The following is an 18568-nucleotide window of genomic DNA, read 5'->3' as shown; positions in this document are numbered from 1 at the left end:
TATCTAATAATCCTTTGTTCATCCTTGTGAATACACTACTGAACTGCATCTGCTCTGCCTCTGTCCACTTCGCATGTTTTTGGTTGCCCTGCTTGCCTCAGTTTTCAGAGAGGATCTGGAACGCTGAAAACACAATGGCCAGGTGGCGTGTGCGTTGCAGTCACTCTTGCTGATCTGCTTTAGATAAACGTGTGTGTGTTCACAGTAGTCACTGCTGTTGCTGGTATTCTGTCTCTGCAGAATTTGCAAGAGATTTGAACGCTCTATGTATCACATGTCGTTGCAAAGCTGGTTAAAAAAATTGGGGGGATTTTTTTCTTGTCTGTCACATACACAAACTCAGCCTGGACACAGAAATGGGAGTCAGTTTTATGTACCATATGTACGGGGTCCATTTTACCTTTGGGGTCAATGGTTGCAACAACACGTCTTTCCCTTTTGCAGCCAGATGCAAAAGTTGTAGGTCAGAAATAGGTGATATGAATCTATAAATCACGCAATGGAGCTTCCCCATGTGAGGGCACACATATCTGGCTGTCAACCTCTAAGAGAGAACTGACTGTGAGTCCTGGTGTGAAATCAGGTGACCACAGCAGAAACAACATAAACTGACAAAAATTTGAGCACTGATTTCCATAATTTTAACATGACGGTCTATGGGAATTGAGTCACTTTTGCAGCCAGACTCTAGTTTTTGATTATTCAGTTTTGGTTCCATTGCTGTCCTTTTCATCACTCTGTCAGTGCAGCTAGAAAAAATCGCTGTACTGCTGTAGCTTTAAGTGCCTGAAGCACTGTGCTTGCACTCCCTTCTGTGACGCTACTGTCAAACACTGACAGAAACAGGGAACAACTCTCCACCGCTCAACCATATTATTGTGGGGCTAAGTCATGGCAAGGACATTAGAAAACATAGGACTCGTTGAGGGTGCACCATGCCCCTAATCTTTTATTATAAGATTTTTTAATCTAAACTTAATCTGGATCCAGACGAGCCTTTTCCTTCTGACAACATTAACTAAAATTGTTGTCCGAGCATCACTGGAGACGAATGTTGACACACATTCTCTTTACTTCAACTCATTCTGATAACATAACATGTTTCTTGTCAGTGGAAATGAGACTCCCTTCAGCAGCTCTCAGCAACTGGCATTAACCAGTGCGACTTTTAATTTGGATTTTATGTATGGTAGCAGAGGTTGGTGCCAGTCATCTCTATTGGAGTGCTGGTGGAGGACAGTGGGGACAACTGTTCACTCACATGAGCAAAAGAGACCCCATGATCTCTGTTGGAGGGGATCCACACATCAGCTTCCTTCAGATAGAGCAGGACAGAGAGGAGGCAGAGGAAAGAGATAAGTGCAGAGAGATGGAGTGAGACAAGGGAGGAGAAACCTGACCTACTTCTCCTCAGCTTATTTATATGCAGAGAACAACATAGTGAACCAACCAGAGTCTGATGAGCTGGCATAGCAACAACAGTCAGAAACATCCATGTCTGAGAAGCCAACTGATTTAAGTACACACAAACTGAGCCTTAAATCAGAACAGTGGATTGAAACACTCTGAAAAATTTTATAAACATTTAGATATGAAATCAGTCAATAAAAATGTATCCCAGAAATGGCTAGTGTTACTGTACATGATCTTACTGATAACAGTGTCTCGACATTTTCTGAGAAACCCAGCCACAAGCCTTCTGGTTCCTTCCGAGGACATCCATGTTTAACATGAGTCTGCAATTCTGTGAGGCTGCGCTGTAACATGCTCTATGCTAATGTAGAAAACACAGACATACTGATTCTTAACATTATGTCTGTCATTACAGAATTTGATCATAAACTAAAGGACTATTGACCTGATCACAGATCATTAATTTATCTAATAGTTTTTAAAGTTATCTGTCACCTTTATCCCCTGCCTTGAGAGACCGAGAGAGAGAGTCTGTGGGTGTGTTTGTGTGTGTGTGGGGGGTAACAAAGGTGAGCATCTCCTCCCCTCTCCGTTGCTGTGTCACTCCCGACTTACTACAGGACACCTGCAGTTTTATTTTTTAGGAAGGAGTGAGTCAGCACCAATGCAACACTGAGTTTCTCGGTTCTGTAGGCTACATCTTAAGAGTTAAGAGTGCAGCTCCCATGGGATATTGTCCATCCCTTATCAATATTAAACTCCCCTGTTCTATCTGAAATTAGCACTGAAGTTATGAAATAAGTTATGTCTATGTAAAATCTTCCTCACAGCTCCCCTGTATCTGTCCTCTTTTTCATCCTTTCACCTCAACAGACCTCCCATCTCCCATTTTACATCTGTCTTATCAGACTGGATGGTTTTCCTATTTCTTCTTTCGCCTGTTTCCTCTGGTCCACACGCACAGCTCCTTTTTGGCTCATCCATTTACTTTCTCTCTTGTTCTCCTGTGTGTCCACTGCCCGTGTTTAGTAATGTGGTGTCCTGTCAAGTTGCTCAGTGACCAAGAGCCTCAGCTGCCAGTACCATGATCAGTGGCAGCCACTACTGAATCAGTTCCAGACTTCCCAAACCATCAGTCATCCAAGCTCTTCTCTGGACAGATTCATCTCAGTCAACAGTGACCAACCAGCTCCAATTGCCCTAACTCATTTGACAATAACATGTCTCAGTAATGTTTACGAAACTACCTCTCCTCTAAGGCATTTTCACTCTGTCAAACATTCATATGCAGGGACTGAACTGTAATGTGTTTTTCTTTCACCAGATATTTACCTGATGTTTCAGGCTGTTTCAGCTTAAATTTTGAAGCATTAAATGAGGGAAAAACAATTTTTTTATTCATGTTACTTGGCAAAATCTAACTGCAAGTCATTGTGTTCTGTGAAATAAAAGCCCCCAACAGGATAGTACTCATTCTAGCAGCAAAGGAAGTTGATGTTCTTGCTTCCTTTTCAGAGTAGACACATTAGCAACTCAAGGTCTGCTTGAAACAGCATTAATGTCTTGTCTGCCTTCCATAAAGAACACTCAGACAAGCCAGGAGGGTGAGCAGGTGCAGCCTTTTAACAACTTGGCAGGGAAATGAAGCTGTGTGTGTGTGTGTGTGTGTGTGTGTGTGTGTGTATAACATGTAGCTGAGAGCTGATATGAAAGATCTACTTAACAAGCCATAAGTAGGATGCCAGGAATTATGCATCTGTATCCAGATAGCTTAGCTGGAAAGGGGACTTCATTACCTGTCATTTATAATTTAACTGCAGCATGTTTATGGTACACTCCACACAGGAGCAGAGAGAGATTTAGAAGCACACCTAGATAAGGGCAAAGGAATTACTACTGTAATTACTACTGCCCAGTGTGTGTTTGGTGACACCCCAGGCAAAAGAGTGCGACACTCACCCTGTTAAAGCGCTTGGCCTGGAAGACGTGTCCGTTGACTCGGTAGAGTTTCCTCCATCTTCTGGCCCCGTGGCGGTAGATTGATTCTAGGAGAGAGAGTAAACAGTTGTAGAGTATCATCATGGTGATGGACTGCTGGGTGACCGGAGATGTGCTACACTAGGGAGGAGATGAGGAGGTGAAAAGTGTAAAATCTGAGGCGAAGGTCCTAAGGCACATCTGACAACCATCAGGTTTTTCTACAATGTCTGCAAACACATACGCAGCCAAAGCTCCAGAAACGCCCACCTGAACTCCCTCTTTGCAGTCCTCTCTCACCCTCCCTTGCCATCGTCCTCCCTCTTTCCCAATCTTCATCCCTCATTTTCTGTCACTCCTGGTGATGAATGAACGTCATACTTTATCATGCCTCATTTTCAGATGGGACCATGCAGGTAAAGCTATAGCTATTTATAACAAGAGTAAGTTGTCGGCCATTAATAAACTGTAGGGTATCAACAAGCAACAAAACCATACTGAAAGTGGGAGATTCTGTTCTCAAATTAAGCCCCATTTTATAGTATATAGGAAACATTTTACATTCTTGTTTGCTGGCAATCAGGAATGTTTTGGGCTCCTGACTGGCCCATACAGACTGAAGTGAAAATACAGTTTCTATTTTGGTCTGGCCTTTGTTGCTCTATGCTCTATGGTGGGGCGCTTGTGCTCTGGTTACATATTTATGGAGATTCCTGGATGTGCATCTGCATTGTGAAAACTGGCGTTTCCATCCATTCAAGTAATGTGATTTGATGAACAGTGTTAGTCTAAAAACATTCTCATCATGTGCCCAACATATGATTCATTACAAATGGATACCGTGAATCTGCATAGAGGCTGTACAATTTGCAATACGTTTGACACCTTTGTATTAAGAGTAGTTTAAGCTATTAACAGATGGAGGGTTGTGCAAAAGTGACTCTTAGACAACAGCATCAGCATTATTACAACAGAAACTTTCCCACATTTTCACACTGTATAATAACAGCTAAATAACTCTGGTCATCACTTACAGTCACCGCGCACTTTACTATATATATCTTTATCTTTACTGAATATATTTTTATTCTTATTCTATGTTGTTTGATGTCTCCGTGTGTAATGCTGCTGCTATACTGCAATTTCCCAGCCTGGGATAAACAAAGTATATCTATGTATCTATAGCTATCTATCTATCTATCTACAAATCGTGATTAGTGATATAGCCTAATCGTGACGAATATTCTCTTGGTGCCACACATTAAAAAAAAATAAAAAATTAATAACTTCATAAAGGGGTGATCATAACGCCCTGGCTCGTCAGGTAACTATACTGTAACTATAGGTTTAACCCTCGTGTTGTCCTGTGGGTCAAAAATGACCCACCACCATGTAAAACATATAACACTCTTTTTCAAATTGAAATTTTATGACTTTTCCTCAAGGGTCCCCAACATTAAAAAAAGTGAAATTCTGGTTTTGTTTACATTTCCATATGGGCTGGGCTCTACTAAGGTCCTAAGATTGTCTTATGGGTCATTTTTGACCCATGTGTTATAAAATCACTTACATGACAGAAAAAAGTTCAAAGGCCACATACACAAATGCTCTCTAACACACACACAACAAAGAAACTGGTTTCCTATTGATGTACGAATTGAATTTGCACCTGCACCTCTGACCTGCATCTAACCCCTCACATCACACAAGATCCCAGAAAAAACAAAAAACATAATGTAAAACAAATTCAGTGGAGAGGATATAAAGATACCCCTGACCCAAGAACCCCCAGTTGGTTCCTTGTTGAAGCCATGAGCAGACGTTTCACTGTCCAGCAGGTCCTGGACCAGATTTTTTCAGAGGTTCAGGATCAGCAAGAACACTATGATGTGGAAGAAGAGGTATCTGAAGAAGATGAGGAGGAATACAACACAGACCATGAAGCCTCTTCAGATGAAGAAGAAATGACCTAAGCTGACAGAGATACATTTTTATGCAAGAACAGTAAAATAGCATGGTCCTCATCAAACACGGACGGCACCCCAGGAAGAGCTTCAGCACAAAATATCATTGGGATGACCCCAGGGCCAACAAGATATTCAGCTGCCCATGCCAAGGGCATCTCCTTCACTTTCCTCCTGTTCATCACACCAGCCATTGAAAAGATCATACTGGAAATGACAAATTTGGAGGGTTCCCGTAAATATGGAGACAACTGACATAGGGCTTTTGATCTTAGCAGGTGTCGATAGGTCTCGTGGTGAGGCTACATCTAGTCTCTGGGATGCAGAGAGTGGAAGGGCAATTTTTTGTGCCACAATGCCGCTGAAAGTCTTCCACACTTTTTCAAGAATGCTAAGATTTGACAACCGTGAGTCAAGACCAGCAAGGCGTGTGATGGAAAAAACTGGCAGCCATCAGAGACATCTGGGACAAGTGGGTTGAGCGTCTGCCATACCTTTACAACCCTGGACCTGAAGTCACAATAGATAAGCAGTTGGTTCCATTCAAAGGTTGCACTCCTCGCAACAAGAGGGAGAGTGGTCTTCTCGACAAAGTTTGCCTTCACCCCCACCACCACTCTTGTTTCTTACCTCCCAAAAAAGAACAAGAACGTGGTCCTGCTGAGTACACTGCGCAAGGCAGTTGAAATCACTGATAATGAAGACAGGAAGCCAGCCATCATCCTGGACTACAACCGGGTGTGGACAACCTCGACAAGGTTGTTGGAACATACAGCTGCAGAAGGATGACTGCACGCTGGCCCCTGGTCATCTTCCACAAAATTCTTGATGTCTCATCATACAATGCCTTTGTGATATGGCAGATGATCCACCCAACCTGAATGGCTGAGAGGAAGAACAGGAGGAGGATCTTCCTGGAGCAGTTGGGAAAGGCTCTTGTCACCCCATGCATTGCAAGAAGGGAGCACCTCCCCCACACACAAGCCTCTGCAGCAATTGTGAGCGCTGCTCAGGGAGCTGAATCTTGTCCTGAGCCACCTGAGGCTGCAGCTGGGTCAGGCAAGAGACAAAAGCCCATGCTCATGTTTGCACATAGTGTCCCACATGTGCTAATGTTCAATGTTAAGCAACCTTTTGTTGTTGACAAGAGAAGAGATGAGAGAATAGATGTATTTGATAATTAAATTCCTAAAGAATATTAACAAAGAATAAACTGTTGGAAAAGTTCCATACTGTTGACTGTTATTTTTTCTTTCAATAAAATTTATTCCATAGTCATTTCTTCACATTGATATAATAGTAATAATAAACCTTTACTGTATAAAAGAAAACTATTATTGGATTGGAAAGAAAAAATAATCATCATATTCACTGGTGAACGTCTTATGATAAAATTTAATAAAAATTTAGTTGATTTGATAAATAACAGGATGTTTCATTATACAAAATAGATATTGGATTTAAAATACAATTAAGCTGCTTTATTTTAGGGCTTTGGTGAAGGCGGGTCATTTTTGACCCATAGGACAAGGGTATGCAGAATGTTAAGACCGCACAAGGGTTAACCAAACATGTAAGCCACAGTCCAGTTTCCCTGTGAAAGGTGAAAATGATCTTAATTGCTGATTGTATAACCATCAAGTTCCATTTTTTCTTTTTCTGGTCATATTCTATATAGATATAGAATTCGGTGAAAACATCCAAACCAACAATCACTGTACAGTATCTTGCTTACAAGTACTGTGTGTGCGTATCCTGAGCCTGATGCCAAGGCCCAATGCAAAGGCCCTTGAATGAATACTTTTTCCCCTCAGATAATTTCTTGCCCTCGATAGGGTTAGGGTTAGGGTTAGAAAAAAAAAAAACAAGAAAAAAAAAAAAACAGCACATAGCAATAAAACGCCTGATAATAATGGTAATCATGGTGCAAGTGCCAGGTGCTAGAATAAAATGTCAGAGCTTAGCTCATTTTGCAGATAAATGCTGCATAAGACAAAGGATGAATGGCCTCATTACCTCATTCTGGGCATACCATATCTCCACTCTGAAGGTAAAAGCACATAATCCAAGATCAGAGGGTGCAGTGGATGGGTTAAGATGTTTAGAGGTAGATTTGCGGTGTACTGGTCTCCCATATAAGTACTACCGGCACTGGTTTCCCAGTTATCTTACCGCCAATTTGGATGACCTTGTCTAATTTCTTCTTACTTTGTACTGAACTACCTGAGAAACTTGGTTGAAACTGCTGCCTTGTTTGCAGCACTTTATATTTAGTTAATTGATACAAAACATTTTACTCACTGAATTACCAAATCTAGATTCATCCACTGCCAGATATAAAATAAAATATATCAAAAATAGTCCATCAGCACATCTAGATTTCCTCCTGTTTGAGTTATATTTAAATCTATGCTGAGCAGCTGCTTTTGAAAATTACTCACTTTTTTTTTTTTTTTTTAACAAATTTATAAAAGGACAAACTCATGGTTAGAGCCAGTACTATATAGGCTGAGCAGTGAGTCCCCAGTTCTTGTTGTTGACATTTTGTTGCATGTCATCCGCTTTACTCACACCCCCTTCATTTCCTGTTAATATTTACTGAATGAGGTTTTACTTAGGTCATTGAAGTCTGACTATGAAGAGATGGATTATCACATTGTTGGTTCTTTTTCTTTGCCACTGGGCTTTTTGAGTTATCCCTTCTCCCATTTTCTTTTTTTCTTTTGTTTGCCACCTTTGTTCTGAGAGTGGCAGTGAGAGAGAGACAAAGAAAGTTGGATAGTGTGTTGGGGCAGCAACTGCAGCTAGAACGAAAACTTTGTTAACTGCTGTTAATTTTCAAGGTTGATCTCCTTGGTTGCTCCAGTGATGGATGCGGCTACAATATCCTCATCCACTCAGATTTTTTTTTTTTTTGCCTCTGTTGCTACAGTAGCCCCAGCCCACTACATACTGACTACTATTAGTTGGTGGTGAGGATGTTAGGATGACAATGTCTGCAAATAAAATTATATCTGAACAATAACCCCTCCTCCTCTAAAATTGTTTCCAATATCAAATTGAACATATCGTGTACCATATTGACTGTTTATCTCTGGAGTTGCGGGCACAGAACTGCCCACACCATGGGATGAACTCATACTCCTGATAGTTAAAAAAAAAATAAAAAAATAAAAAATAGGACTCACATCATCATGAATGTCGAAGTTAAGAATGCATTGTTCTCTCTCTACCACCATCCTTGACTATTGTCTGCAATGTTATTATTCAAGACAAAATGTAAGTATATATGTCGTCTTTTTGGCAAGTAAAAACGTCAAGCTGATTGAATTGAGTCCCAACAAAAATTTAATTTGTGTACATCACTGTATGCATATTGGCAGCCATAGAAATAGGGATTTAACCATCCGATCAGACACTCGGTACAAACTGCTATTTTTATAGGTAGTATCTGCTAACAGAAGTCTGAATGCTATTAGAGGCCCCTGCAGGAATGAAAAGCTTTTTGCACGGTGATGAATATTTTTGTGATTCTTTTATCTTTGAGTCAGGTGAGCAAAGATCACAGTGAAAGCAAAGCAGAGGGTAGATGCAAAAAGGCTCTGCTCTTCAGGGTCTCATCTGTGAACTCCCTCTAATCCAGTTACTCGAGTTCTGTGAAGGAGTGACGCCTGCCTTAGAGATTCATTGCATTGTGTTTCCATAGTTACCTGATAATTCTTTCTGTGGCCCAATACTGCTGATTGAGTGAGGGAGTTGGGAATGACACATCTGCCACTGAGTCTCTGAACCTTCAGCTCTCTCTGCTAAATAGATGACTAATTACAGTGAGTAGGTTTAAATACAAGGAAATACAAGGAACTGTGGTCATATTGACCATTGTAGCATAACATGCTACATACAACATGCTGTTTATTTGAAAGCACACTTTACAAGCAAAGGGCTAAAAGATGAATCCCTCTGAGAAAAAAACACAAGGAAAGAAAAATGTTTTTGTACAATGTATATGAGTGAAATGAGTGGTTACATAGGGATGCATACATCCCTTAATCTATGAAATCTGTTAATTTGCGCAAATGGGACAAAATAAATGGGAAGCCTTGTAGGTGTGCATTAGCACAAACTAAGACTTTGTAAGTAACAGTCAGGTACAAGGTAATAAACATAATAGATGCTAAAAATGCTAATGATTCTTATGAGACTGTTACACAGTGCTCATCTGAGTCTGGGCTGGACAGAGGCTCAAGCATGTGGGCGGGCCTCTCTACCGTTTCCTTCTCTAACCATCTTGATACGCTCTGACCTTTCACCTGTCAACCAGAATCAAGTAGGTGGTTTCTGAAACATGCCAGTTCTCTTGTTGGTGGAGAATTAATTAAGTGATGATGCCTCTATCTGTTGTTGACCTCATAGTGTCATTCTCACCCTTTTTCAGTGCATTTGGTATTGGTCTGTTTCAGATCAGGTCCAAATTTTTGGACCTGGAAAAACACTGATTTGTGAGTAATATAGATATTCTGAACGCTGCTCAAGAATTACATCTGAGTCGGAACATGTACCAGAAAAAATGTTTTCACCACCAAAAATTTGACCAGCCAATTAGGATGAAGTGAAGTTGTAGAAGAACAGATGAAGATCAAGATGTGCATATTACACATGAGGACAACTCAGCAGCGATTTTTTTGATGACCAGCAATTTCTCCTAACAGACATTTCCTGTTGCAAGCCATCATGATGCTGGAAATCCAGCCACAACATTGGCTCCATAACGGTCAGAGATAAACAACAGCGGGATTTCCAAGCCTAAGCTACTCCTTTATGCTTTACCTGTAAATCACAGCATCCTCTCCAGCACCTACTAGTTATAGCAGATGTTATTTCTTACTGCATTCAATTTAAAAACAATTTCCGGATTGAGGGTTTAGTTCTCATTTACATTTTGCATTTTTTGCATTCGAACAAGTGCTGCAATACACTTTTTGCACTTGACCAGCAGTCCTGACCTATTACAACATCTGCCTCTGGAGAAACACAAGTGTTGCATTGCCCCATTTTTCTGCCAAGGTGCCAGAGTGAGAGTTAGAAATGACAGAGCAAAGGAACAAGCAGATAAGTTACACTGTAAATTAAAGCAAAATACACACCACCAGATGCAAAGGCCAGTGCGCACAGTCCTGCCATTTTGTCCGTTGAAGCTATAAAGTAGAGCAGATGACCTGCTGGTGCAGAAGAACAGGGTGGTACTACCAAACCGCTGCCAGACGGGACATTTACTGGGGCTTGACTCATTTCCAGACATTGTTTCTCTTACTCATGAGGAAGTAGCAGCATACAAGTCTCTCCCAACAACCCCCACCCCATGCCTTAATTACCCTTTAGGGAAAATTATCAAGAGGAAAGCGCAAGCCCTAAAGGGTTGTTGTACTCCGCACTGTACCTAGATCACAGCAATCACCAGTGTGTGTGTGTGTATGTGTATTTTTATATATATATATGGCAGGTGCCTGTCCTCCTGTCTTAGGCACTTTTCACTTTTGCAAAGTGCCGAATTGTTTTTGGGCACTTCCTGCCTCCAGCTGATGAGAGCAATTATGTTAAGCAAGGTTATTAGAGGTCTCCATTTCCAAAGGAACTGAAAGACATCAATGAATCAACCCTGAGGCTTTTTCAGCCACAATTAGACCTCTGTGATAGAGAATGTTCAATAAGCCATGACTAACTTTGTTAGTTTGCCTTTAATCAAAGTATTTATTCAATTGTCCTTTTAATTAGCGTGTTGCAGATAAAGAGGCAGAGAGCGGACATTGCAAAGCGCATGAAATTGCAAAAGGTGCCACTTCAAAGTAGGCATTACTGAAATTAGATACAGATTTAAGAGTTATGTAGAGCTTCATGAGGGCCACAGGGGTTTTGTGATAGTGACAGGGTAGGAGGTAGACATGACCGCACTGTACAATAGGCACACAGCCAGTTTGGGTGGGATTCCCTGTGCTGCAGATCAGTGAGTGTCGCATGTTGATGAATCAGACACCATGGCATTTTATTTTGACCCCACATCCACATTGGACCACTGAGATGTAAAATGTGTCAAAGATCCCTAATTTCCTCGGACCTGAAATGCTGGATTAGGCTGCAAACATAATGAATACAGCACTTGAAAACATCAGGAAAACATTCAAGCTTATTGGGTCAAAAAATCTTAATGCTTTCACTAATGCATATGAACCTGAGAACTGCTCATTATTACCATTACTAGATGGCACTAGTAATACCTGTTAGATGGCAAAAATAATACTTGCTTTATCACACTCAGCAGGAGTACTGATGTGATGTAGTTAAGTCGTCCTAAAACCAAAAAAATAAATCAGCATTATTTAGAAATTATCATCAATAAATAAGATATTTTTTGAAGATAGAATTTAAATAGTAGTAATTTGTACAGAAGCATTGCAACCCCCAGATCTCTACTCTCTTTGATTTTTAGGTGTCAACTCCATATCCATAGTATTTACATCATACTTATAACAGGACAAGTCTTACCTTGGGACACTAAATAAAAGCTCTGAGCTGTTTATTGATCTGGAAAAGTAAGTGTCAACAACCAGGTCTGCTAATCTACAGAACATCTGCAAAAGCCTGTGAACCAAACAGCAACCTCAGGGTCTGAAAAGTCCAACGATGAAAGGACCACACTTGCAGTTCCTCTAATGACCACTGAAGTCTGGCTATATATATCGAAGTGGATGTAGACTTTGAGTCTGTAAACAGACGTCAATTCCAAAGAGCCTTAAACCTGCATTCTATCGAATAACATCTACACAACAACTAGACTACCTCAGAAAACAGATTGTGATAGAATCCAGAACAGGTCTCATCTTTTTTGGTTTCTTTCAGAAGAAGAAACCCAAAATCTGAAGTGCAAAGGAAAAAGAGGACATAGAGTCAATCCCCTAAAATCTGACAGAAGGGGTTGATCAATCATCTACAGAAGACCCTTAGGAAAATTCCTCCATGACCCCAACAGGCCTCAGTTAGGGAAGGGAAAACTGTGCTGTGACTGTGAGAGGTCAGTCTTTGACTGGTTGTTCAAGTATATGGCTGAATGTAGTGACATTATAACTGAATTATACTTTTAATTACTGAGCAATCGATGTACTTATTTTTAGAAGGCCAGAAAGAAAATGTATAATTTCGTAATTTGTTTTAATTTTAATATTTTCACTGAAACAGATTTGCTATTTTTAACAGCTTTTTCCAGAGCAAATTCAGAAAACAAAATTATCTAATTGTTTGATATCTTTAAGATTAATTTTCATATAACAATTATTTTTGTTACTGTTACTGTTTTGTTGATTTTCTGTGCCCAGTTTTCACTTGTAATTGAAATCTCACTCAACCCAACTATCCGTCATAGACCTTAAACAAGCTTATACAATATGTTATTGTTGTCTCAATCCATCGATATAAGTGTGATCTAAAATGATGAGTGCATGATTACAGCAAATAGTAAGCAGAAAAGTGTAGCCTCAGTCTGTTGCAAGTTGTTAATACAAGCCAGCCTGTCTTTAAATCAAGAGGAACATACAGTGTTTTAACATTGTTAGCAGTCATTTCTTCAGTGAGACAGATTTACTGGGAACTGTAAATAGGGTACATATTTTATAATTAGCCACTTTTGTGATTCTGAGAGCAACCGATAGGCACAAATTGTTAGGGATGACAGTCTGCAGATGACAGAGCAGAGCCTCACATGAAAACAGGGATATTTGATTTGCGATGCAGCTGATATGAAGTCCATATGAAATTCCATGAGGTCAGTTAGACTCAAGTTCTATTTGAATTTAGCTCACAGGATGCATCCAGCAAAAACAATTCAGCAATATTGTACAAAAAGGCAGAAACACATTTAATCAAAGGACTCTGTTTCCTTAACTGGCTGACTCTCAATGATGTCATGCAAAGCAGTTCACCTCAACGTAACTCAGCATGGTCTGCTTCTGCTTCATGCAACCCGCCCACCCAAAATAAGCCTGACCTGCTTTCTGGATGATTGCCTGTCGCTGCACAGACCTGATGCAATGCTTTCTGGATCCCAGTGTTCTGACCCCAGATCCCCTACCTTTGACTCGAAGGTAGAAAAGCAGCGTGAGCAGCATCCCTCCAGCTGAACAATACTACTTCCTCGCCTTCACACCCTAGATCTCATGGTACTCTCCTGTGCCTCCTCCTCCACTGCTCCTCTTCCCATTCTGTCTTCCTCTTCCTCCTGCTCTCAGCAAACAGCTTTGCATGTGTATCTGAATCGCTCCCTCTCCTCCGTCCCTCCCTCCTCACTTGCTTTAATGCCCCTCAAGGCTGCTAGTCACTCTACAAACACACACACATACTGAAAGTAACTAGATATCACTAAGGAATGCAAAAACTCACTTTTTTTTTTCCTTCATATTCCAGTCTAATCATAGATCATACCACATGACAGGTTTGTCTGAGGAAACCTTCACTTCTTCCGGCCCATGTAAAGGCTTCCCTATTTTCCCCACTAGATGGCAGAAGTGGCAATGAGTCTGTCAGCGACCTCAGTACACAACACATTTTAGTTAAATTTAAACCCTGTGGACTATTTTTAGTGGCAGTTCTGTTCCTACTGGAACAGATACATTTCCTTTAATACCTGTGTGTGGATGTTCTTCATTTAATCTAGTGCCGCCCTATGTCAGACAGAGTTCCTGTACATTGAAAGAGGCTGCTGAGGATGTGTGAAAGAATGATATAATCCTCACTATGGGCTTTTTTCCATACATGCACACACTGCTAAATAAAATCTAAAATTTATTTAAGGTTGAACTAAGAACAAAGGGGAGGTGGGGTGAGCAGGTAGTACAAAAGCTTTGTCATAACTGCAGTAACATTTTAATTTTCAAATCTGACCTGTGGCCTTTTGCTTCATGCCCCCCCAGCTCCAGCACCCCGCGACCCGGAAACAGAGAAGTGGTAGACAATGGATGGATGGATGGATAGAACAATGTTCTATCCATCCAATTCTTGAAGTGGGCCCCATATTTCTCATATCTTTTAAAAAGACTGAGAAAGAGTTAATACAGCTTGGCTGACCGCTATCCATTCATCTGTATAAAAGTAGCTGAATGAAATTATGAGAGGTATCATATATTCCTTCACTATTTAATTGTAGTGATGTCAGTGAGCATCTATTGACATTAGCATTGTGGATTTAGTTGTAAGTCAATGTGTAATATTAAACTATGTTTAATGTTCAATGTGTAATATTAAACTATGTTTAGGCTTATACTATAATAGTTAGATAAAATGTCGAGCAAAAGATAATTCAATCATTAACTCGTAAACTAAAATTTCATGATCCTGACCGGCCTAATTGCAATTGCACCATCTGCCACCATGCCAGCCATATTGGTTGACATTCTTGATTATTGATTTTCTGGAGTTTATTAAACATTAGTTTATATGCATAACCTAACTATGAATATCAAATGTTATCAAATTACATAAATTAAAAAAAAGGACAAACAAAAACACAAGATGTTTAAGTTTTACAGTAAAGCAACCAAACAAATTCAGCTGTGTTTTGCCGCTGTTTCCAACCCCATATGAATAAAATGAGAGTTCTTTCTGTTGAGCAGGCATAGAACCTGGTAACATCATTATTTGCTTATAGCAGATGGCTGGACGTATCAAAATGGTTGTGACAACCACTGTTAATTTTGCATCAGTGTCTAATTCACTTTGCTTCCTGCAGCACAATCACTGTTGCCTTCTGGTGACAGATTCAGGTTCAGTGTCCACCAATCTATTAACCCTAAATCCTGCTAATGTCCCCCTCCACAGAGACTGTGCTGGGGATGTCTGTGATATAGATTAGTAATCTTACAAATCTTTCCAATGCTGTCAGTGTCTATCATACAGCCTGTCCAGCAGAGAGCAGTGGCAAGTTTATTTTTGTACCATAAAACATTCTACGCTCAGTGTGTGCTTTTAAAACCAGTTATACAATGAAAGGCTCTTTGTTTCCTACGTTGAAAAATTAAATGTCATTTGATATTTAAGGCATACAAGCTGTATGAGCCTCAAATCCACTTAAAACTTCAAGCTAAAAGCAGAAGATGCTCCATGAATAAATGTAATGACTAAGCTGTGTGTGAATTTCACCATACAAACCGAAATTATTTTGCACACCTAGAGCTCTCCCTCTCTCTCCCAGCTAAACACAGACTTGGACACATTTATGTGTATCCCCGCTTGCCAGTGTTGCAACACCAGGGAGGTTGTGCAAGCAATTTCTGCATTCCTTCACAGTGAAGGCTTTTCTCAAGGCAGAACCCACAGCTTTATCAGAGCTACTTTCAGCACTTGTACTTTATCAGTGTTTCCCGGAGCAAGGAGTGCAGCACGGCCGGTCAGTCACTATGAATCCACACTGTGGCTGGCATAAAGAGTAGGAAATCACATGTTGACTAATTTTAAAGTGTATCTCCCCCATGAGGAACTGGGTGATTAGAAGTGGAGCTGAGACTTCCCCCTGCTCCATTTGGTTATTCGCTCTCACTTTGTCCTTCCAGCTACACCAGCTAACTTCACTTCTAACTATTTTTTATATACTGTCCTTCAGTCATACATTTTACTTATTTCTCTTATGATACCATGTAGTTTAAACTTCTATGGGGTCTTTGATTATAAAGCAAGTGCAGGTCTATATTAATATTGTGAAAGTTCTCAGACAAGCTTGTAAAAATTTGTAACGAACTATTATATACAACCTAGACCTGAAAAGTGGAAATCTCACTTTTTACAATAAGGGATCTTTAGGTACTTACAACATACTTTTGTCTCCCTTTAAATAACTAATCAAAACGATCTTAAAAAAATGGGTCTTTTGATCATTATGCACATTTTAAACTTGTTGATGTTTGCAACACATTTTCACTAGATTTCTTATGTAGACACAAAGCCTACTGTACATGTAAACCATCTATAAAACCCCTTAAACCATTAAATTATGCACCTTTCCCAGATAGCATAGCTCAACTGTTTAACTGGTACAGAAATGTAGCTATAGTGCCTCCTACTATAATGCAAAGTAATACAACAACCCACAGTGTTACAGACAATATACTGGTTTATTTTTGGATAAATGCTTATGACTAATATAAACCCAAGCTTTCCTGCTCATGATAGACTTTCAGCCCTTTTGTCTACACTGTACTGGCAGGCCATTGTACCGCATTCAAATTCAAATTCCTTTATTTGTTCCACAGTGGGGACAAATAAATTTTCAAGCTGTGTCATATCAGATTGTTAAGGCTTTGTGCAACACTTTCATTTTCTGAATATCAAAAACAAAGAATAAAAATATGACCCAGTCAGGTACATAGTCCACTGTGCAGAAAAATGCTTCCTAACAGACAGGCATGCAAAATGGTGATAGGAAACATATTAGAGTAAGAAAGAAATTAGGACAGATGAGGGAAACTATAATATAAAAGAGCAGGAAAGGGGAAAAGCCTTGGGAAGGTCTCTGAAATGATGCCAACAGCTCTGCCACAGATGCATAACAGCAGTCGAACACAAGTCAACTCGGCAGTTTTGCAGGCCTTCTCTTTCAGCTCAGTATGAAGCCACACCAAGGCTAGTGTGAGCAGCGGCATTGTTCTGTGGCTTGTTTGTGCCAGTGTCAGTGGTTGCCCAGTGGGAGCACTAGGCAAGAGACTAGCCTTTTGTGGATTAACCCTATGAACAGATGTGCTGTAGGCTAACACTGTTCATTGCAGAGGTTCAATAGTGGGACATGCTGACTACTCCAGATCAGGCTGCAAGAGTGGAATGAGGTCAGCAGCAGAGTTGGATACTTAGGTAGAGGAAAGACAAGTGACTTTAATGCTGTGCTGGACACTTAGAAGTACTGTTTGTTAACAATTGCTAGTTGCAATCATGCAGCTAGCTGTAAAGATGCTTGAGTAAAGAGTTTTGATATCTAATTCTATATATCAAACCTCTAGTGTCTCTATACCCAGGACTATTATTCATTACTGACTTAAACAAGGCAGCGTTAGAGCTTCAGGTTAAAACAGACTTGTATTGTTGCTTACATTCAGACTTTCTTTTCTTTTTTTTTTTGTTAGGACAATTTTGGCCTGTGAAGATAGAGTAAGTTGTCCCTAAAGATTCCCAGTTGAACTATACCGTCACTTTACAAGTCGGCCATTCGGAAAAGCTGCATCACTTCATAGTAGTTCAGTAATTGGGAAGATAAACTACCAAGCATTTAAATTTTTTTAAATTAACTTGTTTTTGTGTGTTTTGCGTCACACTGATTTTTTCCAAATCAAATGTGTTTAAGATTAGTGCAGAAATGTGACAATCTTACCTACAGCCCTTCAAATTTCTGACCTATTTTAGTAGGTAACATGTCTGCTCATACTCCAACTCATATCTGACTCACTCAGAGAAAAATAAAAACTGTGCTCTTTCAAAATGTGTTGAACCATTCAACACACTATAAGCTCATAAGTAATTCCTTAAGAGAGACCTCTACTGTAGATGCTAACCCATCAGGTGTTTCTGAAAAGAAAAAAAAAAAAATCATGACTATTACATTGAAAAAATAACTAAATAGAATAAAATCTATGGAAATGTAGGTATTATTTATTCATATTATTTTCTGAAAGCACGGGTTGATCATTAACCGGATCGTGTGGGAGCTACTTAGGCGCTACCAACTTTTCCCTGTTGGTTTTATATCAGAACTAACTAACCATCTGCCAGCAGGAACTGGATAACCAATTAAGAACAAATCAGTCAAGTGTGGAGTCTCATTATATTAACTGCTTATTAATCAACAGCAGCACGTGAACAATTCTGCTGACCTGGTCCTGAGTTTTATTAACGACACCCATGTTTTCTGTTCATTCTCTTATAATATATATCCATATGCAATAAAATCAAAGAAGAGAAAATAATAGTCAGTGTTGCATTGTGTACTTACAGCATGATTATTTTAAATGAGGGAAGTTTCACTTCTGCCTTGACAGAGCAACCACAGAATATTTGGAAAGAACCAAGGAGCTGTAAACTGCCAGAAAATCAGTCTGGCATCTCTTAGATCAGTGACTGTCTAACACATCCTCTGCTCAGGACATTCCCACTGCCTTGAGCACAAAACTGCTCGAATATTTAGTTGGGCA

At 39.9% G+C, this 18568-nt stretch overlaps 1 protein-coding gene across 3 annotated transcripts in view; it reads right to left on the bottom strand.

Moving 5' to 3' along the window:
• The window catches only part of prkcz (protein kinase C, zeta), a 103093-nt gene that overhangs the window by 48386 nt on the left and 36139 nt on the right, over positions 1-18568 (bottom strand). The window contains exons 1-2 of one of the 3 annotated variants that reach the window (XM_029506297.1): positions 13474-13602; positions 3373-3458 (exon numbers count right to left, since the gene is read on the bottom strand). In XM_029506297.1, the coding sequence (XP_029362157.1) occupies positions 3373-3458; positions 13474-13510 (123 nt within the window). In that variant the 5' untranslated portion in view covers positions 13511-13602. Of the gene's footprint in view, positions 1-3372; positions 3459-10498; positions 10629-13473; positions 13603-18568 lie in introns of those variants that run through there. The other 2 variants (XM_029506296.1, XM_029506294.1) reach the window with 2 other exon arrangements.

Source organism: Echeneis naucrates, chromosome 7 (genome assembly GCF_900963305.1).
Source record: "Echeneis naucrates chromosome 7, fEcheNa1.1, whole genome shotgun sequence".
NCBI classification, from domain to species: domain Eukaryota; kingdom Metazoa; phylum Chordata; class Actinopteri; order Carangiformes; family Echeneidae; genus Echeneis; species Echeneis naucrates.
Note: the sequence above shows the minus strand (reverse complement) of the source record. Positions and strands in the feature narration are given on the sequence as shown.